Source organism: Nansenia antarctica, assembly GCF_963989245.1.
Source record: "Nansenia antarctica genome assembly, chromosome: 18".
Classification (NCBI taxonomy): domain Eukaryota; kingdom Metazoa; phylum Chordata; class Actinopteri; order Argentiniformes; family Microstomatidae; genus Nansenia; species Nansenia antarctica.
In genome coordinates, this window is record NC_137691.1 from 6,597,460 (window position 1) to 6,624,869 (window position 27,410).

The window sequence follows — 27,410 nt, forward strand, 5'->3', positions numbered from 1 at the left end:
ATTTAAAAAACGGTTTCAGGAATTACGATTGTGGCTTTAAGCCATGTTAACTTTGAATAAGTAGCATGGGTTTTGAATCATACTTGTTGGTTACAAACATTCTGCTCTAGTAAGGAACAGTCTGCTCTGCTTTACAGTCACTTTTCCAGAACACTACACTTATTTGTAAAGATTGCTCATCTGACAAGCTTTAGACAAACATACATTCCTTTGAAACAGCTTTTAGTGAACTTAACTCACGCATGTGTGTAGTTTCGTCCAGGAACGGTACCAAATTTGGCATAGTGGGGCGGTTGCCCCTGATTCCCAGCCCAGAACTCCATGACATAAGGTCCACAACCATGGACCGACTTCTGAAACATTGTTCAGAAAAAGTGCATATTATTTTATTGTAAACATGTTTTTGTTTTTTTCAAATAACATAACAGTAACAAACATGTTTGTAGCTTTTTGAAGGACGAAGAAAAAAAAATCTGTGGATTGGATGCATAACTTCAACGTTGAAACTAAAAAGTACACTTATTTATCTAGTTTAGACTTAATTCCAGATGTAGTAGATCATTTCAAACTAAGGGCCTATTCAATTATCTTGCCTTTTTTCTATAAAGATTTGTAAACGATACAGATGCATATGACACATATCCAGTTATACAACGGCTACCACATCCCAGATCACACATACCTCTGGTCAGTTTTGTCAAGACGAGTCCTTGCTGCTAGGCTACAGTCGGATGCTGTCCGAGCAAACAAGGCAACTTGTTTTAAAAAGACACTGTTTTTCACCCCCGCCCCTCTACGCTCTGCACACCCTCACTCCCCCGTCACTGTAAGAGGCCGTCCTCCTCTCGTCCACATCCAACGTTCCCAATCAAAACACCACAGTGGAATGCTTTAATTAAGTATCTAAACTCTCCCAGTTCCATCATCTCCCACCTATTCCTAAACCTAACAGATAGTAGAATGAAGTAGGTCCAGCATCACCGCAGAGGGGACATGGCACACATGGTGTCTCCACATACACATGGTCTAATGTGACACTGCAGTTTGAAAAAACAAACCGGCTGCTCTCCGATGCTTACCTCAGCACTTTTTGGAAGTCAATTGTCTACATCCACAATGGCCTGTCCGCCATGAACTTATTGGACTGAGGATCTGACACCATCGGGGTAAGATTGAGGATTAGGGAGTGCAGAGGTGGACGGTTTTAGGTTTGGGAAAAGAGATGAAAAATTAGAATAACCTGAATACAGAATGATCTATATATCTATCTGTCTATCCACATATGTCTCAAATAACTTCACAATTGAACAGACAGTTGACATCCTTTCTTTTTATTGTTGATAAATAAACACTACTGTAACAGTAATACAATACCAAAGAGGGAGAAGAAAAAAGAAGAGAGAGAGAGAAATGGCGTAACAGACACTGAGAACATGTGGATATACATACGTTTTAAATAGATTGCAATTACTTGATGATTAAGAGATGAGAGATGATTTGCCTCTCGATCAACCACTCAGTGAAAACCAATTACAACTGTATTTGTTCAACCTTTTTGATGTAATCTTCAATAAAAACACTTCTATATTTGCAACCAATTAACACAGTGTTCATATTGCACTTGTGTGGTGTAGCCCGATGTCCATTGGGCATCACCACCACAATAATCGTCTGTCAATATAAAAGGATTATTAGACACATTGTGTGACACGGTTGTGGACCACTGGTAGGGAGTGGACTCTGAATATAGATAGGGATCTGTTGTTTTGTGGGGTGAGCCACGGCACAGGGAGAGATGGGGGGGGAGACCGGCTGGTCTCTCTTTCTTTGAAACTCTCTAGCGGAACAAACAGGCTTTTCTTTTCTGAACAGAAACTCTGCACATCAGCAGAGAGCAGTAGAGAGAGGGGATGAGGTGCAAACAGGCAGTGGGGTGAGGTGGGTGGGGGGGGGAAACAGCAGAATCTGTCGATGTTGACAGAATACTCGTGAAATGAATGGAATAACAGTAATTTGGGGTACAATCGTAAAAAAGGCCAGGCACTTCGAAAAGACAGACTTGAAAAAGACAACTTGGAATTAACTCGTGATTGACTGTAGTAAAAGTGACAAAAGGGGGAAAAGGCACTGTACACTGAATTGTCAGTTCAGTATAAACAGACGACGATGAGGTCAGAGTAGTGTCTAAACACAATAACACTACGAAGGCTGTCTCTTTTTTTCCGGTTTCCTATTCTGGGTATCCGTCGCCAAGCTCTGCTTTTCCCCTCTGACATTGGAGATGTCTCAGGGTACAGTGTGCTGGCAGTCAAATACCCAATATCAACACAGTGAGGCACTTACGACAGAGAGGATGTCGGATGACTCAGAGACTCTCTCAGCTTAGTGAGGCAGATACTTTTCGTTTTTAACTAACTTAACTTACTGATTTATTGCCTTTGGAATTTGGTATTTTTGGTCTAGGCGCAGGGTCAGCCATATTTGGTGGCCCTGGAGCAATTAACAATTAGGGCTGAGTGGTGCCTTGCTCAAGGGCACATGCAAGCTCCCTCCTGAGGCGGGAATCGAACCAGCGACCTTCCGATTGCTAGCCGGCCTCTCAAACAATGTCGAAGGACCTGAACCTAAAAAAATGTTACTCTGTGTACCCGTACATAATTAATTAACGTAATTAAATAATTCAATAAAAGCAAAACATTCTGATTCTGGACCTCTAACCTCTCCGAGCCCTGTCAAAGTGTCATCACTGTCCCAGCTCCTTCCTCAGTGTAGCCCGGTAGATATTGATGTCCTGTGCGGGGTTACGGTGCACACGCTCCACACAGAACCTCTGTGGCAGAGTGTTGCCATAGAAACCAGGTGTCCCATGCTCTACTCGGATTTTGGAGGAGAGATAAGCCACACCCCCACCCTTGCACAGGTGGGCCAGTGTGTCCATCAGGAGAGGGTAGGTGTCAGAATGATACACAATGTCCGCCCCCAGCACCAGATCCCAGTCCGAGGCGAAGCTGTTTTGGTCCAGCCCCCAGGAGAGAGGGAGGACGGTGGGGGGGTTAGCGGGCCAGCCAGAGTACGGCATGTTAGCTGAGACGTTGCTTTGCAGTTGGGGGATGGCTACAGGGAGGTCTGTCAGGGTGACATCAGCTCCTGCAACCACAAATGTAAAGATGTCCTATGTTCAAGGTGAAATGTTCAGATTCATACACAATTGCCACGCCAAAATAGACATTAGACGCCAAATATTTTTTTATATGAAGGTGGACAGTAGGCCTGGTGATATCACAATTAACTACAGTGAGGCAAACATTACCGCCCTCTGCTGGACGGACAGAGAAATAAACAAGTCAACATACCCAATCGTGCTGCCAAAATGCCAACAATGCCCGTTCCTGCACCTAGCTCGATGACGCGATTTCCTCTTAGGTCCAATGTGTTTTCCTCGAAGTATCTGCATAGCTGAAGAGCCTTTTCAAAGGAATAGTAAATAAATAGGCATATTTCATGTTACTCAGAATCTCATTCAATACTATTTGCATAATTATACAATCTAGCAGTTTATTCAGGATATCTGATCGGATATCTATTCTGATGCAACTGTACTAAAGATTACTATAGACTGGTATAATATAATACTCTAACCCTAATATGACAAAACTCAAACTGATATGATGCAAACTTACAGAATCCCACACGCGCGCTGCCACGCCGAGGTTGGCGCTGAACAGCTGGTTGATCTTTAACTCTTGACCGATGAATTTGTACACGTTTTCCTCTGAAAACGTGTCAGCGAATAAGCTTTCGCCTACGTGAAACGGGAATCCTTCTTGATCTCCATTTACAGACATTGCAACAAAATATGTTTTACTATATAAGCGACATTGAGAGAAGAATGCGTTGAACGCAGCATCTGGGCACGTTCCGGACCACTGTAATCTTCTCGGTTGCAGCGCTTTTGCGTTCCGCTGCGAGCAGTGTGAAAATAGCACTAGCTGGCGCCAATAACGACACGTTTCAAAGTAAGAGTCCCTGTTCTTTGTTCAGGTATTGTCGTCTTATTGAACAATACAACGTTTTTTGCCCATAGTAGGCTCTAGATTATCAATATATTATACATATATGTTATTAGAATAGATTACAGATATACAATTTGTTTTGTATCCACACCACTGAAATAAATAGGAAGATCTATCTATAACAATCTATTATTCAGGGATAGTTCCATCATAAATTCAGCTTTTAAGTATACAAAACAGATGTTCTTGTCTCAGAAGATAACCACAGTCAAATCACATCGCTAGAATGTACTAAATATCATATTTAAAAAGTGTCAAAGGGAGACATTGGTTAATAATTGAACGAGGGACCTTTATTTTTACGATTGTACGGCGACTCGCGGTGACATTTGAGATATCATTGCTGCTCCTTTGCGCTGGCTTCACGAACGTTTGAGAATCAAGTTAATGATTGTATGATGACGTGTCATACAATTACATTTTCTTGTAATATCTCGCATTGCAACACTACTATCAACACTATCAATAGTTTTGCATTACTGCACAAAACAACCTATTCAGAGATTTTATAGCCTATAAAATACCTAATTTATCAATCACAATAATCCACTCACCGGAACTGAAACGTACCACACACCTTTCATAATATTTATTATTTTAAAGTCCTCCTTTCTTCAAATAGCTATCATATACACCTGAAACTGCTATTTTCTGCAATATAAACCTCCCCTCCGTACCCCACAACAACAATAAACACATACACGGGATGCATTTCCATGCAATATATTATTATTATTAACATTTGTGTTCAAAAACACAAATACATTGAAATATTGCGTATAACGGAAAATGTATTGCAGTTGAAAATTGCATGTTACCTGCGCCCATCCCCCACTACGACTAAGCTGTTTGACTCACTGACTGTATGCAGGTTGCAGAGGCCCCCCTACATTTGCGAACTACAGCCTAAAAACGAAACAGCCATCCCCCACTAAAACTAGTCTGACTCTGGCCCCGTAAACGGTAGTTTAAATTAATGACCAATTTTGATTTAGATCCTGTAATATGTATTACAATATTCTGTGTATATTTGCAGTCCTCTATAAATAAAGAAGAAAATAGCATATAAAATAGAAAAATATATATATAAACAAAAGAACTTCCTACTTTAATATAAAACACGGGTTGCAGCAGATATGAAAGCCTTAATCATCATCCTTTAATCTGTAATATGACAAGCATGACAAGATCAGATTTATAGATGCATTTATTTGCAATGTTTGGTATACATGAGCAGATAATCACAGGTATTGACAATTAACTCAATTCCCAAAATCACTTTTGGCTCCCATAAGAGATGGATCCTTATCACCATAAGAAAAAGGCACATCAACATTGTACTGGTAGAGTTTGGCTCAACATTCATTGAATCCCATCAACACTCAGATACCATTTTAAAGAATGTGCAAGGAAATTAGATAACTGCTGAATACTGACAATTACCATGCACAGACATGTAGCAATCAAACTGACAGGATGCTACAATTTCCGCAACACGTACAACAGCAATTGATTAAAATAATGGCTTGTCACTTGAGGAAAATTATGTTTTTGCCTAAATATCATATATTCAGTTCAGTTTATTCTGTTTCTCAACTTGAAAATGTGACCTAAGCCTTTATTTTAAGAAGGTGACGATATGTTCCTTTGGCTCGTCACGTACACACAAGTGTATCTGTCTGTTAATGTTCTTAACAGTTTGTTCAATGGCCTAGAAATACCACTCGAGTGTATGGCCAAAATAATACATAGAGGCACAAATGTACAAAAAACTTATTTTATTCCCTTTTCTGGATATGATGGTTCAGACCACTTCATTAAATAAAGTAGCCCTTGGCCTGAGATCATTGGAAGACTAGATTGAGAGTGGTAGAGTATGTAAAGTCATAAACATCCTCTGGTCCTGACAGACAGACACTGTTCAGCCCCAAGGCACCTGGTCTAGAGGTAGACCCACTGCGCCTGATCTAGAGGTAGGTCTTGGGTACGATGGGGTCTCCGTACATGCAGTCTTCCTCCAGAGCAAGGTTGTACTGGCTTCCACTTCCTCCCTTATAGGCGCTGGTCACAATCCTCAGCCATCCCTTCTCACCCTGGTTGAAAGAGAAAAACAACGGTTTTTTTCAAAGATCAGGAGGGTATTCCATCAATCGCTAAAGTAAAATCCAGGCTTCAAATCGAGACTTATCAAGAATAAGCCTAGAATTTCCATTAGCAACATGGATGGAATACCCCCAGGGATTTTTTTATATAGAAGTCATTATTGTCTGGGATAATTTGCCTCTAGACTGCATCCAGTTCTACAGCAGAGCCATCATGGGAGTATTCTGCTGTAGTTCTGCATGAAAATAATGCCAAACATGCATAAAGACTCCGTCCGCCACACATTTCCGCAGTGAAACTGTTGTTGCATCATGACATGGCGCAACATCTAGTGTCGGAATTATTAAAAAAATAAAAATAAGTGATGACGTGGAAGACACAATCTTTAGGCACATTCACCATTTCTCAGAGCCATGCAAGCCAAATCAGTGGACGTCAACCAAATACAGCTTAATTACAAAAACAACAACAGCGCATTTAACAAGGGCACTTACCCAGGGCTCTCCCCAGGAGTTGCGGACAATCCAGTATTCAACGCCGTTTTCCTCAACGCCCCAGCCAGCCACAGACACAATGTGGTTGATGTCAGGACTCTCTACATACTCTGAGTAGACGCCTCCAATGTAGGTATCCAACTTGTCTGTGGCCATGATCCCACAGCTTTAGAAACAAAAAACAAAAGTGTTACAAAATCCCTCCAATTGACACCATGAAACTACAGTCACCGTGACAGAAGAGCCGTGAGGGGTCACAGTGATTCTATCTTTGCACTCGATCAATTTCAGGACCCTCCTTTCATGACTTTTCCTAGATATGTGCGTTCTACCACCCAGAATCCTTACATTTTAAACATGACTTCAGGAAAAGATAGTATTAAGCTGTTTTGCAGTTTTTCTGTGTAGGAGGCAGGCTAAAAGAAGAAGCACCATCTAGTGATGTGTAAATAGCAGATTTACATTCTAAAAAGGGTCTTTGACCCCCCAAGGCGGCTCTACTAGTAGGTAAAATAGGCACGGCTGTTGTAGTGTTAAAGCCAGTCTCACACCTGATTGGTCCTCCAGCGTAGAGCTCGGCCTTCATCTTCTCACGGCCGCTGACGGGTCCGTAGTCGCCCACCTTCCACAGCGTGTAGTTCTTCACAACGTTGCAGTCTCCAAACGTGGTGCAGGTGCCACACTCGTTGAAGGGTTTGCACTCTAAACAGCGGTGGAGAACAACATGCTAAGGCAGGGAAGTCAATTGGACCTTAACTCTGAATCAGTAGTGGCATTTTTGCACATTTATACACACAGTTTGAGTCCAGGGGGGGGTCCAGAGGAAAGTCTCACAACTTATCTGCCGCCGTTTTTGTCAAGAAACCACAACAAGCATACCCATTACCCTCACTATGAAAATAAGCCTGGATCTTTCTTTAGCGACGTTGATGGAAGGCTACGCATGTGCTGAGGGATAACTCACTCTGATCCTTAGCCTGGTAGTTGTTGCAGGTTTCGTCAGGGATGCCATGCGTGTTGGCATACTCCCACACCCCAGAGTGGTCTCCTCCATGACAGGACCCGGCGTCCCCACAGTCCACCACGTTCTGGACAGAGAGGTAGGCAGAGGGCCACGCGCCCTTTCGCTTGATGTTGATGCGATCTGACATGGGGAAACAAATACAGCCGACAGGAATAAGTATAGAACACGTCACTCCTCACAAGTCACGACTTGAGCAATGACCATGAGCAAAAGAGGAAGTGAACCTTTCGTGGCATCGCTACAGTCCGAACCAGACCAACACTTAACAAATATAAAACACTTTTGGTTTTGATCCAATTTCACCAAGTTGAAATCAAAATCCCAAGACTTTTTCTACATACACAAAAGGCCTATTTCTCAAATTGTGTTCACAAATGTTTCAATCTGTGTTAGTGGGCACTTCCCCTTTGCAGAGGTAATCCATCCACATGCTGATTAGACAGCATGATTATTGCACAGATGTGCCTTAGGCCAGTTACAATAAAAGGCCACTCTAAAATATGCAGTTTTATCACAGCACAATGCCACAGATGTCGCAAGTTTTGAGGAAGTGTGAAGGCAATGGAGAAGTGCTCACTGACTGCGGTTACATGCACACCATAAGCCGGTATTAAGAGGCTTATGGTGTGCATGTAACCAGTCACCAACACAGATTTAAACAAATTTGTGAACACAATTTGAGAGAAATAGGCCTTGTATACATATGATTTCAACTCATGAAAAATTGGAGCAAAAACAAAATTGTTGCTTTTATATTCTTGCTCAGTGTATTTTTATTTAAACCAGACACTTCATTTTACAAGAAGCCTGAAAAACTGCAAAAAGAGTAGCTCAACAGCCTCTCTGGAATCTGAATTTGGGTCAATGGAGTCATGAGTCAAACACCTAACTGCCAGGCATGTCTGAACAATTATTGAAACATTTACGTGTACAATAAAAGGTTATTTAGCACCATGAATCAGACCACAGGTGAAGGCACGCTGAAGGCCTTACCTGCCATTGCACTGGTGCTGCCGTGAGCCCAGCACGAGCCACAGTACTGAGGAATGTGCTGGTTGCGGGTTGTGCTGACATAGTTGGTGCCATTGATGTTCCTCCAGTCCCAAGCCTTTGGCAGATCAACAGGGTTCAGGAACTCATGGGGACGAGCTGTTGTCCTGTCGAAAAGAAAGGCAGGATTGTGTTTTTCTGCTATGCATAGTTTGTGTGGTGAGAGGCGGGCAGCCCAGATGCAAGCATGATGATGGGAAAATGCAGTGACTTTGGCCTCAGTGTCTCCAAATCGTCATGGTTCATTTGGGTATTACTGACAAGACAACATCTGCCCAGATTGTTTACTCTAAAATAGATGGGACGTGAAGCAACAGGCAACCACAACAAGCATACTCTCAAAACAGAATGGCAAGTAGCCATAACGGTCATGCAAGCGTCTGCCATTTCTGAAATCTCATGGGCAGAAATGAAGTGTCATTGCCATTTAAGAAAAACAACAAAACAGCTTCCAAACGACACCTACATGTGTCGGCCCATAGCACCATGCTACTTGTGACCCAGTCCTCACACTTCTGGACAGACTCAAGCCAGAACTTTGCTACCTTGTCTCCACCCTGGCATGGGCTTCCTTGACTGATTTCAAACGTCGGAGAGCCATGATATGCTTGGCCTGCAATAGACTGATAGGTCAGAATAAGACATTCTGCTAGTTATACAAGTCCTATTCATTCAAGTTGTTGTTGCACCAACCCAATCAGTTCATTATATACTCAGGAACAAACTTCCCCAGGCACTGACATATTGTTAATGTTAGTCTTTAAAAGCCCTAGCTCTTCTCTTCAAAATTGACATATCATGTTTGGCTCTCTGATGTAATATGAACACACCACAAACATTTTTGTAACAGAACTCCATATTTTGGAATATGAAAATATGAAATATGAATATAGAATTAGGGATAAAAGGGTTAATGTCGCCCACATATCCGATCAAAGTCAATTGAATGCAGCAGGTGCGCAGGGAAGTTGAAAAGTACACTGAACTGAACACATTATTTCCGCGAAGTTGATTTTTTTTAATGCAATATTATGTTACTCAAAGTGAAATCACAGCTAAAACAAAAGGAAAGACACATTCCTATGCATTCATCGGATCATTAAAGCAAACTTACATAACATAAAAACATTACACAAAGACAAAACACCCTAATTCTTCCTGAAGCAAATAACTGACACACTTGCTACGATAAAAAATAAAAATAAAAAAAAATAATCATTATCATACTTCACTCCGACGAAGTTCTTCCTCAGCATGGGCCGATAGCACGGATGGTTCTCGTTAAAGTACCGTCCAGCCAGAACCCCGGACAACATACACAAGAACCACAGCACCGCGCTAGCCATGTTGAACCACCGAGATGTCATATGACTTTGGGGGAAAGTTGCTGGGGCTTTTATACTGTCAGGGGCAGACCTCTGGGCGCGTTCCAGGACGCCTACATTGCTAGATCTCACAACGAATGGATCAGAGTTGTACAGTTAGTTCTCTCTATCTAATTAACACACGATGCCCTAGCTGCGCAGTCGATTACGCAGTGCGTTAACACTGCGTGACGTTAGAATTATAAGGTTCTATCTCCATTTTTGTCAACATTTTGTTGAGTTTTTTTTTACATAATCTGATCCATTAGTTGTTTATTAATGCCTGTGTGGTGTTATTTTTAAAATGTTGACATTTTTGAGTTAGTAATTAATTAAATACAAAGGTTCCATCTCACAGAACATAATGGAATGTAAAAACTTTGACGCTCAATATCTCTGAACTGCCCTAAACGGAGATAGAACCTTATAATTCTAAGCTCACGACTGGTTGATGCACACAGACAGACTGGCTGCATTTATGATACTTTATTATGTGTGCAAATTGATCCATCAGTGCTGCTGAGTCAGAGGCTGCAACCATAGACGTGTTATTACATCTCGGTTCTCTCTTGTGCAGTTCACTCAGGTTTACAAGCGAGCGTGATTGTCATTTATAAAAGAAAGTGAAAGCAGTGGTTGGAAGAAACATTCAGATATTGTTCTTGTCCAAATCAATCAAGCACACATTGATTGTGTACTGCTTATTGCGACAATTAAGACTTGCTGACGGTGTAAATTCGAATTATTTCACTGTTCGAAGAAACCAAATCCAAGGCATATTGTTTAATTATTTATTCCAAAGATCCAGCGTTTATACACATTGGTTATTTCCCCCAATGTCCAGAATGACAGGTTTGGCATGAGTGGATAGACTAAAGCTACGGTTACAAAGTATGTTTTGCCTATTAAACTAAACAAGCCAAATTGCCCAGTCAATACATAGAAACAGAAATCGAGACGATCACACCTCATGTTTCAAATGTTGTCTTTATTGATTTAATTTCATACATTTTTCATAATAGTGATATTACTTAGATTTTCAGGAAGGCAAGACAGTAAGTGCAAACATGCAAATAAATGTAGTTGCACAACCATCATCAACCATATCAACTGTTAAAAGAACACATACAAATAAACTCGATGACAGTCAGTCTCTTTTCAGATTATTCAATCACTGCATCTTTAAGGAAAGGAATTGAAGGGTGGAAATTATTTCTAGGTGATCAGTGCATGTCATAGTAAAGGCACCCCTTCATCAAACCTGGTCTTCAGAATATCTATGTGATGGCTTTTGTTCCATCCCATTACAAATACACCTGATTCTGTCCCCCACCCCCCCGCCCCCTAGTTTAAGACTCAATAACACTGGTGAAAAGAGTGGAGGTGGTGTTTGTCTTGTAGTGGCAGTTGTGGAGTTGGTGAGGCCAAGGAACAGGAGGGGAAGGGGGGGGTATCTGGGAGTGTTTAGATCAGCCTCCTCCTCTTGCAGTCCCTCTCCTGGTCCCCTGCAGCAGCATTGGCCCCGCCCACAGGAGACACCTGGTTCAGCATCGGGTCCTCTGAAGCCTCGCCAAACAGAGCCATGAGCAGAGCCACACCGAAGCCAGTGGCCCGCTCCCCCTGGATGAGGGAGGGGGGGAGAGAGAGCGAGAGAGAGAGAGGGGGAGAGAGAGAGGGAGGGGGAGGGAGAGAGAGAGGGAGGGAGGGGGAGAGAGGGAGAGAGAGAGAGAGAGAGAGAGAGAGAGAGAAAGAGAGAGAAAGAGAGAGAGAGAGAGAGAGAGAGAGAGAGAGAGAGAGAGAGAGAGAGAGAGAGAGAGAGAGAAAGAGAGAGAGAGAGAACCAGGACAGGTTACACCTTGTCTAGGTGTAGCGGAGGTTGAACTGGTAAGCTACCCTTTCATACAGAGTAATCTTGCCCAAGACCTGAAGGCTCTTGTTAGGCCCCAGGGCCCAGTTGCTCAAAACTTTTAATCTGGATCAGAATGATCATCCTGATTCATTTTTTTGCCATCCAGGATCAGATCGAGTTGGATGATTTCCCCCCCTATACGACTCAAAATCAGCCAGAGAGATCTGATCCTGGATAGCAAAAAAATAAATCGGGATCATTCTGAATGAAAAATGTATTAAAAATTAACAACTGGGCCCTGGGCTAATGCCCACCGTCTGTCTGAATAGGGATGGGCTAACATGATCTCGAGCTGATAAACAGATTTGACACACCATCAGTCCCATATGTTGCTATTGCGATTCCCACGTGATCGGGACAGTGACGCAGGTACTCACAGTGTGGACAGGGGCGGCGATATCCACATGGACCCAGACCCCAGGCCAGTCGAAGCCCAGGTGGGAGGCGATGAAGAGGCCAGCACAAGAGCTCTGAGCATTCTCCCGGTCCTGTTAAGACAGCAGGGACAACGTGTGACTCCTCTGTCTACAACACTCAGCCATGACCGCCGTTTAACACAAGAACCTGGTTGAATCCAAAATATTCATCATACCCTAATATAGCCCATGGGGACATTTTCTTCACAGAAAATATAAACTGTAGCAGGGTAATATATAATAACACTACAATCGAATTTGGGAGAACAGTCATAATATGCCGCAGAACAATAAGCCCCTCAACAGCATGTCAGTCCTGTGATCGTCAATTTTGCTCAGACACAGAAGTAGGGCCCTGAATCCAGAGTCCCTCTCCGGTAGGCGTGTGTGTAATTCTCAGTACCTGGGACGTTTGCGGAGGTGTAAGCAATACAGTAGTTAGCTGAATCCTCTGCAAAGAGGTTTACAGAGAGGGATATTTCTGCAGCATACTATGACTGTTGATCATAACACAGTGAGATCTTCCACCGTAGCCTGAAGATCCAGTTCTCCAGGCTACACCTTAACTGTCCCTCCTGAGACATCTGCGACCAACCCCTGTATGATTACCCAGTGTCATAATAATAATAAACCAAATATCGACTGTCTTCTAGCGACTGCCAATGGCCTCAGGCCTAGAGCATAGATGACCTTTTCCTGCTATGACTGGTGGATAGATGATTCACTTACTTAGTCAAATGTATTTGTTTTGTAAGTCTTTGTGAGTCGCTTTGGATAAAGAGCGTCTGCTGAATGCCAAAAATGTCAATGTAAGTGAGAGTGTGTGCAGCAGTGCATCACGGGGCAGAACTCACTGCCACAGAGTTCTTCATGTCAGCCACTGCTGAGGTGAACTCGCTGAAGTGCAGCTCTGGACAGTAGACCAGGGGGTGGGCCAGGTCTCCGCTGCTGCGTCCCGCACGCACACAGGCCGCCTCCCACTGCTCGCTGTTGGTCATCACGGCGGCGTGGTACTTCCCTGTGGAGATTCCCTGGGAGGCACAGACACAAAGGACACCATTGTTTGAAAGAAATCAACAAATGGCGAAATGTTGACTTTTTTAATGTTATTGACGACATGACGGTGATCAGGGATGATGGTACTAAATCGAAAGTAGGGGAAACTTAAGACACGTTAAAACATTTTCCAAAATAATTGTAATGGAGGTTTCATTGAATTGAGCCCATGGATCTTAATTCCAAAGTACAGCATGTACTGTGACAAGAACATTGTGTGCAGAGTGCCCCTCAAATGGCAATTTCTGCTGGTCAGCGAAAAAGCTGCCTACTCATGTGAGTCAAAACTTAGTCACTGTTGCTCTGTATTGAGTAGCTAAAATACCCAATGTGTGGCATGTGATTTTCCGAATGACTGCATCCAATCATCATGAGGGTTATCACATGTTCTTGTGGCATTGCCAAGATAAACTGTGCTCTGAGTTCCAGAATAACATTTTCAAACACTCCGCACTCTGTTATCCTTCACTGTGTCCAAAGAAACATTAAATATCAAGTACATTGTCCAAGGCAACAGCAAAAGAGGAAGTTGGTGAGACTGTTGATTAGTATGACTGTCACATGCTCTGTTGATCTTTGCACAAACCAGTTTAGTTAGTTTCGGTTAAAGTGCTAGCTGTAAAATGTTAGCTGTAAAATGTTACTAGCTGTAAAATGTGCAGCAGTTCTGATTACGTTTTATGAGCGCCTCTATGACCTAGCTATGCTGTCACTTCTTTGTGCCAGCATTTAATACCCAGCCACCCCTGTTGTTGCATTCTTTCTTCTTCTTTTTTTTACCAATACAATCCACTCATAATAGATTTGCAATTGCTTAAATTTGCAATTTAGATTGTACTAAACCAGAGCATGCAAATGTCCAGAGCTATATAAAGACATCATTTGAATTGTGACTCGTATGCTTATCAAATGTGCACTCATAAGGAGTCCAACGTAGCGTACTCTGACGTCAAATGCAAGTAACAGAAATTAATTTAAAAGGGAAGAACTATAGCCTTGGCCAACAATACATCCAGAGGCGATGAGAGAAAATTAACAAAATGCAGAGTGGTGGCTGTGGTGGCTGAAGCTCCAATGTTGTAACCCCCCCTGCAAGAGGCTGTACCCCACCTGTGCCCCAGTCAGAGTGGCCATGTCCAGGATGATGTCAGCAGAGAGGTCCTTGCTGGCGTACACCACACCGTCAGACAGCACCAGTCTGCCCTCAGCATCAGTGTTGTTGATCTCCACTGTCCTTTGTTAGAAATGGGGTTAATACATTTATTATTATTATTTATTTTTTTCAAACAATATATGCCATTTAGCTGATGCTTTTATCCAAAGCGACTTACATTGCAGTGAGTGCTACATTTTAGTATATATGGTCCCAGCGGGAATCAAACCCCCAACCTAAAGCGTTGTTAATGCAATGCTCTACCCACTGAGTCACAGGACCACAAACCATACAGCCGTCACATAAAACAAACATAGGAACCAAAACCTCACAGTATGAAGCAACGATAAAGTATATAACTCAATACTGTAATACAAGTTATTGGCTAAATCCATCAGTTAATTTATGGCACTGACTGGGTTGCCAGTGAGGAAGTTAGGGACACACTCACTTTCCTGAGTAGAGTGTGTGGATGTCATCAGGCCGTGTGGCAGTTGGTCCGACGGCGTTCTCTGCCAGGCAGAACACGGCATGGAGAGTGTCCTTGAAGCCCTGAGACAAAGAAAGGTAAATGATAAATGGATTTTTATTCCAAAGTGCTTTACAATGGCCTTTCATTCACCCATTCACACACCCATTCACACACCAAAGGCGGCAAGCTACCATGCAAGGCGCCGGCCCGCTCATTGGGAGCAATTTGGGGTTCAGTGTCTTGCCCAAGGACACCTCAACATGTGGCAAGCCAGGGTTTAAACCGCCGATCATTAGACGTCGGCTCTACCTCCGTGCCACAGCCGTCCCACAGACACACATCTCACATAGTTTGCACACAGCCTTATTGTTATAGATGGACAATGTATAAATTGCAGACCAAGATCGGAGATTCTGAGGTTTGAAATGGCTTTAAGAGCAAATCTGTTGCTCAGATTAGACGTTGCTGATCTAGGATGAATCTGAGTATACCTTCTCCAAATCCTAACCTTTTCCATAGGAAGGTGAAACTGGCCTTAGATCAGTGTCTAGGGACAACTTCATCCAACTCCAGTAGACCTCACCTGTTTGACAGTGGCTTTGAAGGCTCCTAAAATGGCTGCTGCTCCACCACAGTCTCTCTTCATCCCTGGCATGGTGGTCTTATTGAGGAAATAAAAATGTACGTCAGTAATTTACACTAATGTAACAACCCTTCAAGTATAGAGAAGAATAGACACAATTATCACATTCAATGCATGACTTGTGCTATATAAATACAGTTTGATTGATTGATTGATATGATTAGGAATCCAAGACTTATAACTAAAGCCTGGTACACACATAAAGATAATCTGGCCGATTTGTGATCACGTGACATTTCTGGCTTGGGGGACGAGACTCTAGACCGTCGAAGGACAGTTCTTTGTATGTGGTGTGCTGTATTGGGACTATCGGAGCACACCACACACAATACGATCAAAACTGTTCAATCCATGATTTTTTTTATCTTCGTGTGTGGTGTGATTTAGAAAATCTTTGTGTGTGTACCAGGCTTTAGTCTCCTCGCACATGTTTACCTTTCCTTTGATACTGAGGCCTCCGGTGTCGTACACGATGCCCTTCCCCACCCAGGCGATGGTCTGGGTAGCACCAGCTGGTGTGTGACTGAGGACTGCCAGGGCGGGCGGGTTCACAGCAGTCTTGCCCACTCCATAAATCCCTGAGGGGACGAACAGACAAGAGTGATTCAACAAATAATCCGAGACTGGTTGAAACTGGATGACATGACAACTGATTTTTCATTAGATCATCATAAAATAAATATGAATACAAGCTTTTTCCCTTAGTGTAAAACTAAATATAATTTGACATTAACATTCCTCATTCTATGTTTGGCATAGACAGAGAGTTACAAAGCAGAATGAAAAGATTAAAGGTAACTCCAGAAGAGAAGTGGAAGAAAGGATATAGTCACCAAACAAGCAAGCTGACCCACATGCTTTTAAAAATGAAACAAATGACCTCAAACGGTAACGGTTTAAATGTGTTTAAGTTGATGGATAAATCGGCTTAAAATATCAACTGTACACTTTCAACAAGGCTTCGCTTGGTTGCCATCACAACAGCTGCCTCCTGACTCTGTGAAAGCTGACACAGTACCTCCAAAGCCCTTCTGATTCAGTTCCTCTCCACGAATGATCACGGGAGTGATTCCCAGTTCAGTCCCCACAGACTTGATCTCCTAAATAAAAAAAGGATATTACATTTATGATAAAACAGGCTTAAACTAAAGAGCGGGATACCCACTGTTTTTACAAATGAGTGTTGCATTTTTGTTGAAGAACCCACTGCAAAAGAGCCTGCAGGTCACTATTATGCCCATTCGAAGTGGAATGGTTATACACATCCTATCGTCACTACAGATTATGTTGGCACTGGACGCTATTGGCCTCGGTCATAACACCATACAGATCTCACTTACATCTAAGAAGTGATCAGTGTTCATCTCGTTGCACGGTGTGTCCACAATCCGTGCTGCCAATCTCACTCCATCTGCGGCATTAGAAAGACACTGGCAAAAAGATTAGATTAGATTACACTTTATTGTCATTGCAGAGTACAAGTACCAGACAACTAAATGCAGTTTATCGTCTAACCAGAAGTGCAAACAGTGATATAAAACAAGATAGTGATAAGCACAGTATGGCAAGTACGGTAGTAGTGGTCTAGTGGATAGTGAGTTGGACTTGTGATCGGAAGGTTGTGAGTTCAAATCCCGCCTGAAACCACACCACTACTAGTGTGCCCTTGAGTAAGGCACTTAGCCCTTAGTTACTCCAGGGGGAATGTCCCTGTAATTCGTAATTGTAAATCGCTTTGGATTAAAAGCGTCTGCTAAATGGCATATTACAATTATTATATAGAGGTATATGAACCAAAGCATCAGTCAGTGAAAATATATGTTTAGCAACATCTGCATCTGAGGTGTACTACTGCAAAAAAACAACACAGGGTTAATGTCTTCAATTAAACCATACCATACAGCCCCTCAATCACAGACACAACTTGGCAGGAACCACAGCATTGGCTGATGTGCTAACAAACTAGCATCAATAATATTGGAATCTAAATCAAGCCACAACAAGTCTAAAAATCACCACAAGGGGGCGGTTCTCCATCAACGTCACTAAAGGAAATTCTAGGCTTATTTTATTTTTAGTTCCGTGAGACGTTGACGGAATACCCCCCCCCCAGCTCAAGCGATGAGACAAGCGTCAGCAGAAAGGCACCTTCAGTGTTGCGAGGTCCAGAGGTCCGTTGTCTTCGCCCACAGTGACAAACTCCACAGTGAGACGCTTCTTCTTCTTCAGTGAGGAGCGGCGGGAGAAGAGGGGGAAGGCCCGGGCGATGGCGCAGGCCGAGGCAAACACGTCAGAGCGCTCGCACACCATCTGGACCAGGGACAAAACTAAACGTTAATAATACAAAAGATAATAATGTTCAGACTGAAATTATTATAAGTCTTCTTGCACATTGGGAGTGGCTGTAGCCTAGAGGTTAGAGAGGCCGGCTGGCTGGCTAGCAATCGGAAAGGTCGCTGGTTCGATCTCCGCCTCAGGAGGGAGCTGTGCGTGCCCTTGAGCAAGGCACCTAACCCCTAATTGCTCAAGGGGCGCCGACTATGGCTGAACCTGCGCCTAGAGCAAGAAATACCAAATTCCAACAATTGACTGACAAGTTGATTGCATGGCAATAAACAATTATTATTATTATGAAATTGTCCTTGACGAAAATGCTTTGCAAACACTAAGCAAAGGTCTGTATCTACTTGAGACTTTGGAACAGTTGTAGAGGCCTGTAAGCGTAAAGTATGAAGTGATCTACGGTTTATTGCTTGCTGGAGCATAATCTTAGACACCTTCTCAATCTAAAAGGGTAATATACTGTAGTAGGCCCTTATTATTAGTGTAACCCTCTCCTGAGGTACTATTTCAATTAATTAAGATGTAACAGGATTCTGAGTCTTAGCTGTTGACGGTGAACTGACTAACTTGTTTACAAACAAATCAGATAAGTGTACGTAATTGTAATTGTGTGTCCCGGCATAAACCAAGTAAGCATGTATTCCCAATAGGCTTGACGTGACTTAAAATGCCAGTGAGAGGGTCTGACCAGGATGCAGCGGTTGGTCCCTCTGGGCAGGCAGGTGCGGACCAGGCGGGTGAGGAAGTGGGCAGAGGAGGGGCTGTTGTGTCTGCTGACCCGGGAGGGCAGGGCCGCCACCGACGCATGGCTCAGGTACAGAGGACAGCTGTCAGTGGGGTTAGGGTTCAGAGTACTGAGGGCAGCCTGCCAGACCTGGTGAAACAACAATGTTCATCCATTAGCACACTAGCACCATGCAAATGTTTTAAGATTAATGTTTTACGGGCAAATGTGTGATGATTTGTCTGTGACACATGAATTGTAGATATGTGGTTTAGTGAATGTGAATAATGCCTATTATTGCAATGAAACAGTGGAGTGGCTACAAATCCTTTGAAAACCCCATCCATGCACTATACACTAGTTTAGTTAGCCTAAGTTTTAAAGGTTAAACTGACCAGCTACAATTCAGACATGGTGATTAAATTACAGAAGACAATCATATCAGCTGGCTTGCCCAAAGCACACCACAAAGAAGCATACATTAGATTAGTTGATATAGTTATATATGTGGATGAAATGGAAACATATCAAATCCTGTCATTTAGGCTACCACGAGAAATTTCAGTCAATCTCAGAACTGATTCAATCATACAAACTGTTGAAATTAAGACTGGGTTGAGTGAACTAACTATAGGTACATTTTTTGCCAGATCATACAACTTTTTTGGGGGGGGTCAATGTCTATTTACTGGTGTTTTGTCAGCCTCCATTAAGGGACATGACAGTTCGTGACGTTAGAATTATAAGGTTCTATCTCCATTTTTTTTTTTTTTTAACATAATCTGATCCATTAGGTGTTTATTAATGCCTGTGTGGTGTTATTTTTAAAATGTTGACATTTTTTAGTCAGTAATTCATAAAATACAAAGGTTCCATCTCTAAACGGAGATAGAACCTCATCATTCTAAACGGAGATAGAACCTTATCATTCTAAACGGAGATAGAACCTTATCATTCTAAACGGAGATAGAACCTTCTCATTCTAAACTCACGATGTTAGCAGACACCATTCAGAGCTAGCCGGTTAGCATAGCAACCAGACCAGATCACATCAGATTCAGATTAACAAGCTAAACTAGCCTACTAGTAGCTAAGCTATGATAGACCAGTGATCAAAGCAAAACAGCTACACCAGTATGGATGGTATTAATGCCATTTTATCACCAAATACATCCCTTACAATTAAGCTATACTAATTGACAGAGGAGAATGTTAGTTAGTTAGTAGTTAGTCACTACTCCTGACAAGCTAGCTGAAGGGGCTAGCTAACTCTTTACTCAGCTAGCGTGAGTAGACAGACAGGTGCCGGCGAGGCTCATTTCAAGCTCTTTTATTGATTACCTCCTTGCTAACAGCCGGCTGCAGTTTCCCCTGGACGTGGGTCCAGTTGACTTGTTGCAGATGAGGCAGTGTACCGAGGATGAGGACCGGCCGGGTCTGGGGCTCCGAGTCCCCGGCAGAAGCCCTGAAGTCCAGCAGCACGTTCAGCATCTTCACTGGGACAGACAGAGACAGAGCGGCAACACCCACCCTGCACGCATGACCTTTGTGTTGTTAACACGACACAGCCTCGAATGCCTGCTTGAGGTGCAAGCTCATCTGTGGACTTGCGGTCCCCGTGGGGCCTCCTCAAGGACCCTAATTGAAATAAGCCAGTGGCTTTCTTGGGTTTTTATCCTGTTAGTTGACCTTGTATGTAATATGTACTTTCATGTACCTACTTCTGCAAATCTTCTAATAAAGTTTTCAATCAATCAATCAATCCTCTTCCGTCGCTTTCCTTCCATCCAGGCGATATCCCTGATCCGACAACAACTCGAGGCCAGCCATGTTTCATGTTCCTGAGCTTATAATTATAAGGTTCTATCTCCATTTTGGTCAAAATTGAGTTTTATTTTATTTTACATAATCTGATCCATTAGGTGTTTATTAATGCCTGTGTGGTGTTATTTTTCTAATGTTTTTGACATTTTTGAGTTAGTAATTCATAAAATACAAAGGTTCCGTCTCACAAAACGTAATGGAATGTAAAAACTTTGACGCTCAATATCTCTGAACTGCCCTAAACGGAGATAGAACCTTATAATTCTAAGCTCACGACATCCTGCATTTCCCCCCAAATAAAACCACAAAACATCATTGTTCCATGTTTATTAAAAAAAAAAAAAAGAGTCTGCTGACATGATCCACAACCGTTAAAAAAGGACAGTACCATTGGGGACCTAAGCAGTTTCTTTTCCACACAGAAACATCACAACATCAACAATGATTTCAAATTGCAACGTCTGTGCAACTGAACTTGGGGCAATGTCTTGGATGTGAACTTTTAAACCCATGATTTCAGCTCAGTAATGATCAAAGAGCACTTGACCAACATGTAAAGCATTTTATCTTATACAGAATTGAAAGGGAAATGAGTTCATTCCTTTTCCAATGAAAAGATTATGATTCATTACAATCAGTAAAATAGTGTTTTGTCTTTGTGGAATGGGTAAAGAAGCACAATACCTGCTAGGTAGTAGGTGTACATCACCTTGATCACTCCTTCATGAACACAATATATTTTTTGCCATTGTTGACAAAAACACTGACCTTTGTACAACTTTAAATTCTAAATAAATAATTAGCATTTCATATTATACAGGAGACAGTAGTTACAGCCATGAAACCAAACCCCTCAGTCTTTCGATATGTGCAAACTGCGAGCAGGATAATATATTGGGAAAATGAGTCATTAAAACAACAGAAAGCAGTCAACATGTGATCTGAATGTACACCTTAGCAGAGACTACCATTGGTAAAAAGAGACATGACCATAGGATGATAAAGTACAGCTCTCAATACAAAAACGTAAGTTTTGATGAATCAGCCAATGTCGTTCAGTCACTCAGGGTTTTTTTCCTCTTAAAAGATAGAAACCAATGCACATCGGAATGCAGAAGGATCTGCAGTGACCAGGGGTCCATAAGAGCAACACCAAAATACTAATGTTCCTCATTCATAGACATATGGATAAAGCTTGCAAGAACATTAGACAGATGGTACTTACTCTTACACAAAAAACACACATTTGCTCCAAAATCAAGGAAAATAAAGATTTATCAGTAGTCTTCCAAGAGGGAATTTAAGGAGTGCTTTTTCTGCAGCAAGGCCCACGTTCTATCTGGACGTGGGATATAGTCAGGTACAGGAGGACACTGGGGGCAGACAGTGGGATGGGTGCAGGCCTGTTGCAAAGTTTAATAGGGACATTTGCCGTCCATCTTCTCCCTTACGGATCATGCTCTCCTCACATCTCCATGAGCCATACAGCAAGGGATGCTGGGAGGGGTGATTCTTCAGATGTTGATTGGTGGTCAGGAAAGGCAGTATGCATTGAAGCACAGAATAAGATCCGCATACAAGCACACCAAACACCCACCACACGGACATACCGAAAGCAAAAGGAATGCATCGCTAAAACTTTGTCCCAAATAGAATAAGTATTAGAACCACCACTATAACCGTGAGAATTAAAATGACCAGCATCTTTCTGTTTTTCTTCTGATACTGTTCAGCCTGCAAGAGAACAAAGGGGATACCGAAGCTTAAACAACAGATATTCATCCTTTTCAAGGACATAATCATAATAATTTGGCTTAATTAAAGCTATTAAGCACAACTCGATGTCAAAGACACCAACAATCTTTTTGATATGTTGTCCTATTCACCTTTTGTAATTGTTTTAAGCCCTCTTCTGTTTTGACACATGATTGCTCCACATTGAAGTCAATTCTGTCAAGTACTGTGCCCTGATGTTGGAATAAGAGAGACTTATTAGAAGAACACACAGTACATACAGTCAGGCATAACAGCTCATACTGACATCTACTAATTCTACTGTATGTTAATATGGTGCATTTTAGCCATTTCTACTAATATCAAAGTGAGCAAAGTAACAATCAATGTTACAGCTAAATTGACTGCTAAACACACTCCCCTTCTCCGCAATTTTCCTTACGATTTCTAACATGTCATTAATGTTGTCAAAACTGTTATAAAAATATACGAAAACTATCAAAATTCTAATAAATTATCACACGTTTTGAAATACAATTGTCTCTCACAGACCTGTTCCACCACCATCCCAGCCAGGTCTCTGAAGATCTCGTTCAGGTCGGAGATGGACTGTACGACCTGCCTGATCTCCTTCTCTCGCTCCTCCACCAGAACACTGTTCTGCTCCACCAGCACCAGCTGGTCATCGGTGAACCCCTGGGGACCCAGGAAATAGATGGGCTGAGTGATTTGGCTTTTGGGACTATTATGAGTCAGTCAGGCCCACAGATTTACAATCCAAAGTAAACATGTTCCTTATTTTAATAATGTACTCATTTGTGCCTCGTAAACTCCAAACATTTCACAGAATCTCAATAGATAAAAAATTGTAATGCTAACCATCTAAGATAAACTGAAGGTATGTAAACATTGTCTGTGTGGATGTAAACATTAACCATATGGGATGGGGATTCATACAGATTAGTATTGTTACAACATAGGGGTTGGACTACCTCTGTTCCATCAAGATAAAGCTCAACAAAGAGCATGTACAAGTCCCGACTGCTGAGGTATGCTTTGCTTTCTGCTGTATCTCACCCTATCATACTGGTGTAACTCACCCTGTCATATAGTGCAATGTCTTCATCCTCCTCCATGAGAGGGCCGGAGTCAAAAAAGTGCTTGGATCTTTCTTCACGATTCTTCATACCTGCGAAAGAAAGCATCCATAACAGTCATTACATTAACATTATATATGGGGGTGGAATTATTCTGTTGGTGTCGGTTGGTGGTGGTGGGGAGGGGGGTGGAGAGAGGGGTGGGAGGATAGGGATGGGGGGGGGGAGAGGGCTAGCTGACAAATCAAAATGTATTCGGCAAACTGAATGTGTGCTAGGAGTGTTCAAGAGACATGTGAAAGAGAGAAGGGAGGGATGGCAAATATTGGAGAGATTTTTTTCTTTAGACTAGAGGTTTCCAAGAAGTGAGTGAATGAATGAATTCACAAGCATGTGACACACCACTGCTCCTCCAAGGGGGCTCTTACGTTTCAGGTAGCTGGACTGTGTGTGTCTGAAGGTGGTGGACAAGTCCTGAAGGCTCTGTGCCAGCGAGGACACCACATTCCTCAGCAGCTTCTCCTCCTGTTCTGTGCAGTGGCCACAGCGAGACTGCAGACCTGTCACTGCACGCTGGCAGCGGTGGAACATCTACAAACACACGTGAACGCAAACGCAAACGCACACATACACACACACACACACACACACACACACACACACACACACACACACACACAAAGGGAAGAGAGGACAAACAACTGATGAGAAAGAGTGATAAGTTCTTAGAATCCAAGCACATCATGTCCTACTACAAGAATTGTCTAGTGATAGTGGACGTGCAAAATTTAAACACGTGAAACAAGTCTCAAATATCACCAGATATCACCAACTGTTGTGTGAACTGATAACAATATCATAATTTTATATTAGCCAGGCTAACTCACTATAGGCATTGCCTTTTTTTAGGCAGATTCTTTTTAAGCATGTTGCTTGCAGTTTCCCAAAACAGTGACTTCTTCCCTAAATAACGACTTGATTGAATGGGCCATTTCTATTAGACTTACAGTTGCAAGAAAAAGTATGTGAAGTGAACCCTTTGGAATTACCTGGATTTCTGCATAAATTGGTCATAACATACAGTATGTCCTGATCTTCATCTAGGCCAAGTCACAACAACAGACAAACCCCCCACCCTGAATGTTTACATGGTGTGTTAAAAAAAAAACATGAAAACATATAATTGTTTGTGTGCCATTAGTTTAAGCAGACTGTGTTTGTCTATTGTTGTGACTTGAGATGAAGATCAGAAGACATTTTATGACCAATTTACGCAGAAATCCAGGTAATTCCAAATGGTTCACATACACTTTCTTGCAACTGTATATGGACCTCCTCTTACTTGCCTACCTGTGTGATCTCCTGAGTGGTGATCTCTATGGCGTGCTCCTCCTCACTGCTGTCGTCCAGCGTGGGACGGTTCATGTGCTTGTCGTGAAGGGCCGCCAGCTCCTTCATCTTCTGCTGGACTCGAGTGATTTCTAATTGTATCTGAAAGGCCGAGGCCACAACAACACGTTAGACTAGAGCAGAACGAACAAAAAGGACAATTGCATTTTAAATTAGATAGGGTAGGGTTTCCATGAGTTGGTAGTGGTGTAACTCAAGTGGTATGCCAATTGTGAGATGAAGACTGAATTTTAATTGTCAGAAACTACACCCACCCCCTCAACCAAGAACAAACACACCATTCATAATGTGTATGTAGTAGGAGAGAGCTTCACACTAGTTCTTACCTCATCCACCCCATCTACCCACTTGGGGGGCAGTCTCTTAGTGACTCCAATGGCGGCCTCTGGGTCAAGACTGATCCCAGACACCAGGGCCATGCGGTCGTCAGCCAGCTGACAGGAACAACAATAAAATACGACTTAACACACACTCCATTTGAGACGGTTGTTTGCACACTTGCAAAGTGAGGCATCTAATTCTTCAATGCACCTCGTGAGCTGCGGAGGTTCATGATGCAGTTCAGAAATGAGGAAGTGAAAATTGGGACAGTACCTCATCAAGCTCCTAATGTGATTGGCAGACACCAGCGCAGTCCCATCCAGTGAGGAGAGAGGAAGAGGTGAGATGGACAGAAGTGAAAGAAAGTGAGCCCCAGACAATAAGCAGTGATGAGCTTCACAAAGATATGTTGCATGCACTCTCACAGAAGAGGGATATAGACGTTCAAAAATGTAAAAATATAGGCTATTCCAATCAATTTTGAGGTTCTACAAACGTGTGTCCCTTAATCAAGAACTGAGATTGGAGTGTGAATGCAAAAGATAATACAGCCCCCTCCCCCGAATGAATAACCACAAAGAATGGAGAGAGAAGAGATGCAGGCATGCAGTACTTATGAGAGAGAGAGAAACAGAACAATAAATCAAGAGAAACACACCTCAGATACAGTTACAGGAACACCTATAACACGTCTATAAGATGGATGAACTCAAACCCTAGTGAACACTGGACATGTTCTTCCAGTACAACAACCAACAAAGAGCACAACATCAACTAAAGTAACACTGGTCAACAAGTAAACACCTAAGGAAGCATGCAGCATGCATCCCCACAACAAACAACAACAATAACAATAATGATAATAATAAAGTTTGTGGCAGTCAGATCCAAAGGCCACAGACTACTCATCAACCACACACACACATCTAATGAAATGTAACATGACAACAAATGTTACATTTGGCCCTCTGTAACAGAGCCTGGGATTAGATTCCAGCATGCACCGTTGTGGTTGCTTTTTAGCCAATACTGTTGTCCCTAAAATGAAGATCAAGTTCTGCCTTTTCCTTTCAATTAGGAGTTCCTTTGCATGACAAATGCATGGCTCCAAGTGATGCTCTCATTTGGAAAAATGCATGCACCTGTCCTGAAGGTTTGCAATAAGATGAATTGGGCAAAATACTTTTGACTGCACAGGTTCAACTCAAATTAAGGACAACACAAGTCCCACAATGCACTCACTCAGGCCAGATGTGTGCTTATAATCGTGGTACTACTTAGATCTAAACTTTTGTTGGTGACAGTCAGGCACCCTTGCTTGTAAGTAGCTTGACAGCTAAACCCAGCAAGTCAAGAAGTAGCCAGCTTGTTTTTTGGGTAGATGGTAGATGGGCCACACTAAAGCTAGCTATAAGCTACTGTGTACTAGCATGTGAAGTGGTTAGCTGTGGGCTAGCTATTCTAAAAATCACACACACACCAAAATGTCATTTGATTAACGTTAATTAGACTCACCGCAGCATGGCTACGTGTACTCAGAGCGCCCCGGGGGTCGTATGTACTCACTTGCTCTGCCAATATCTGCCGATTTTGGATGGCATTGTTCCGCATTAATAAGAAGGCATCGGTCAGGCGCCTAGTTGCCATGATTAATTTACACACGGAGGACACAGAGGCACAGCTATCAAATAACACAGTGGCTTAGTGGTGCGACGACACAACCTGAACCTGCAATGGAAGGTAGTTAAGCTAACTGAGCTAGCATGAGAGGCTAGCCCGGGCACACTCGCCCCCCGGCGTCCAGAGCCAGACAGAGAAGGTCTCCCTCAAACCTTATGAATAAGGTCGTTTGTTCTCTCTTAGTTTTCAAGCGATACGCGAATTAAACAAACAAACATGACCGATACTGTTTGTATAATTCCCTGATAAAAAATCAATAGCATCGAGTCTGTTGATGTGATGTGGCTGGCCTCTTCGATGACGTGGAAAACGTAAATATGACAGTAGACCGAAGGGAGGTTCATTCGATTAGGCTGCCAGGCTGAGCCGGGAGGGGCGGAGCGCAGCGGATAAGAGAGAGAGGGAGAGAGGGAGAGAGAGAGAGAGAGAGAGAGAGAGAGAGAGAGAGAGAGAGAGAGAGAGAGAGAGAGAGAGAGAGAGAGAGAGACAGAGACAGAGAGAGAGACACAGAGAGACAGAG

At 42.6% G+C, this 27,410-nt stretch overlaps 4 protein-coding genes across 7 annotated transcripts; all 4 read right to left on the reverse strand.

Moving 5' to 3' along the window:
• Positions 1-1,386: 1,386 nt before the first annotated feature.
• LOC308173651 (EEF1A lysine methyltransferase 3-like) lies at positions 1,387-3,920 on the reverse strand. The gene is made up of 3 exons (XM_080548690.1): positions 3,681-3,920; positions 3,354-3,465; positions 1,387-3,147 (listed from the first exon to the last, which is right to left on the reverse strand). The coding sequence occupies exons 1-3, from the start codon at positions 3,843-3,845 to the stop codon at positions 2,744-2,746; spliced, it is 681 nt and encodes a 226-aa protein (XP_080404816.1). The 5' UTR covers positions 3,846-3,920; the 3' UTR covers positions 1,387-2,743.
• Positions 3,921-5,262: 1,342 nt separating this feature from the next.
• On the reverse strand, positions 5,263-10,111 carry ctsz (cathepsin Z; the record flags this gene model as incomplete). Its single annotated transcript, XM_080548176.1, has 6 exons — positions 5,263-6,166; positions 6,671-6,836; positions 7,222-7,372; positions 7,635-7,814; positions 8,688-8,851; positions 9,972-10,111. 6 exons carry the CDS (start codon positions 10,109-10,111, stop codon positions 6,041-6,043), a joined length of 927 nt encoding a protein of 308 aa, XP_080404302.1. The 3' UTR covers positions 5,263-6,040.
• Positions 10,112-11,082: 971 nt separating this feature from the next.
• Positions 11,083-20,319, reverse strand: npepl1 (aminopeptidase like 1). 2 transcript variants are annotated; one of them, XM_080548067.1, is made up of 12 exons: positions 20,166-20,319; positions 18,789-18,974; positions 17,906-18,067; positions 17,098-17,187; positions 16,776-16,857; positions 16,193-16,335; positions 15,698-15,775; positions 15,094-15,194; positions 14,600-14,723; positions 13,288-13,464; positions 12,395-12,505; positions 11,083-11,728 (listed from the first exon to the last, which is right to left on the reverse strand). In XM_080548067.1, the coding sequence occupies exons 1-12, from the start codon at positions 20,313-20,315 to the stop codon at positions 11,573-11,575; spliced, it is 1,560 nt and encodes a 519-aa protein (XP_080404193.1). In that variant the 5' UTR covers positions 20,316-20,319; the 3' UTR covers positions 11,083-11,572. The 2 variants fall into 2 exon arrangements, with proteins under 2 accessions (XP_080404193.1, XP_080404194.1); XM_080548068.1 differs by lacking the exon at positions 20,166-20,319 and adding an exon at positions 19,817-19,937.
• Positions 20,320-21,005: 686 nt separating this feature from the next.
• stx16 (syntaxin 16) lies at positions 21,006-26,857 on the reverse strand (the record flags this gene model as incomplete). 3 transcript variants are annotated; one of them, XM_080548305.1, is made up of 9 exons in its annotated part: positions 21,006-22,382; positions 22,535-22,615; positions 22,935-23,078; positions 23,483-23,571; positions 23,908-24,070; positions 24,830-24,970; positions 25,216-25,323; positions 25,484-25,495; positions 26,726-26,857. In XM_080548305.1, the coding sequence occupies 9 exons, from the start codon at positions 26,855-26,857 to the stop codon at positions 22,281-22,283; spliced, it is 972 nt and encodes a 323-aa protein (XP_080404431.1). In that variant the 3' UTR covers positions 21,006-22,280. The 3 variants fall into 3 exon arrangements, with proteins under 3 accessions (XP_080404431.1, XP_080404429.1, XP_080404430.1); XM_080548303.1 differs by lacking the exon at positions 25,484-25,495 and having other exon boundaries at positions 26,777-26,857; XM_080548304.1 differs by lacking the exon at positions 26,726-26,857 and having other exon boundaries at positions 25,484-25,958.
• Positions 26,858-27,410: the final 553 nt, after the last annotated feature.

Coding starts and splice junctions, on each gene's coding strand:
- LOC308173651 (XM_080548690.1), bottom strand. CDS start 3,845: ATGTCTGTAAATGGAGATCAAGAAGGATTCCCGTTTCACGTAGGCGAA. Junction 3,466..3,680: donor CAGCGCGCGTGTGGGATTCT/GTAAGTTTGCAT, acceptor TCCTTTGAAAAG/GCTCTTCAGCTATGCAGATA. Junction 3,148..3,353: donor CATTTTGGCAGCACGATTGG/GTATGTTGACTT, acceptor TTGTGGTTGCAG/GAGCTGATGTCACCCTGACA.
- npepl1 (XM_080548067.1), bottom strand. CDS start 20,315: ATGCTGAACGTGCTGCTGGACTTCAGGGCTTCTGCCGGGGACTCGGAG. Junction 16,858..17,097: donor ACACTGATCACTTCTTAGAT/GTAAGTGAGATC, acceptor TTTTTTATTTAG/GAGATCAAGTCTGTGGGGAC. Junction 13,465..14,599: donor CCACTCTGACTGGGGCACAG/GTGGGGTACAGC, acceptor TGTGCCTCCCAG/GGAATCTCCACAGGGAAGTA.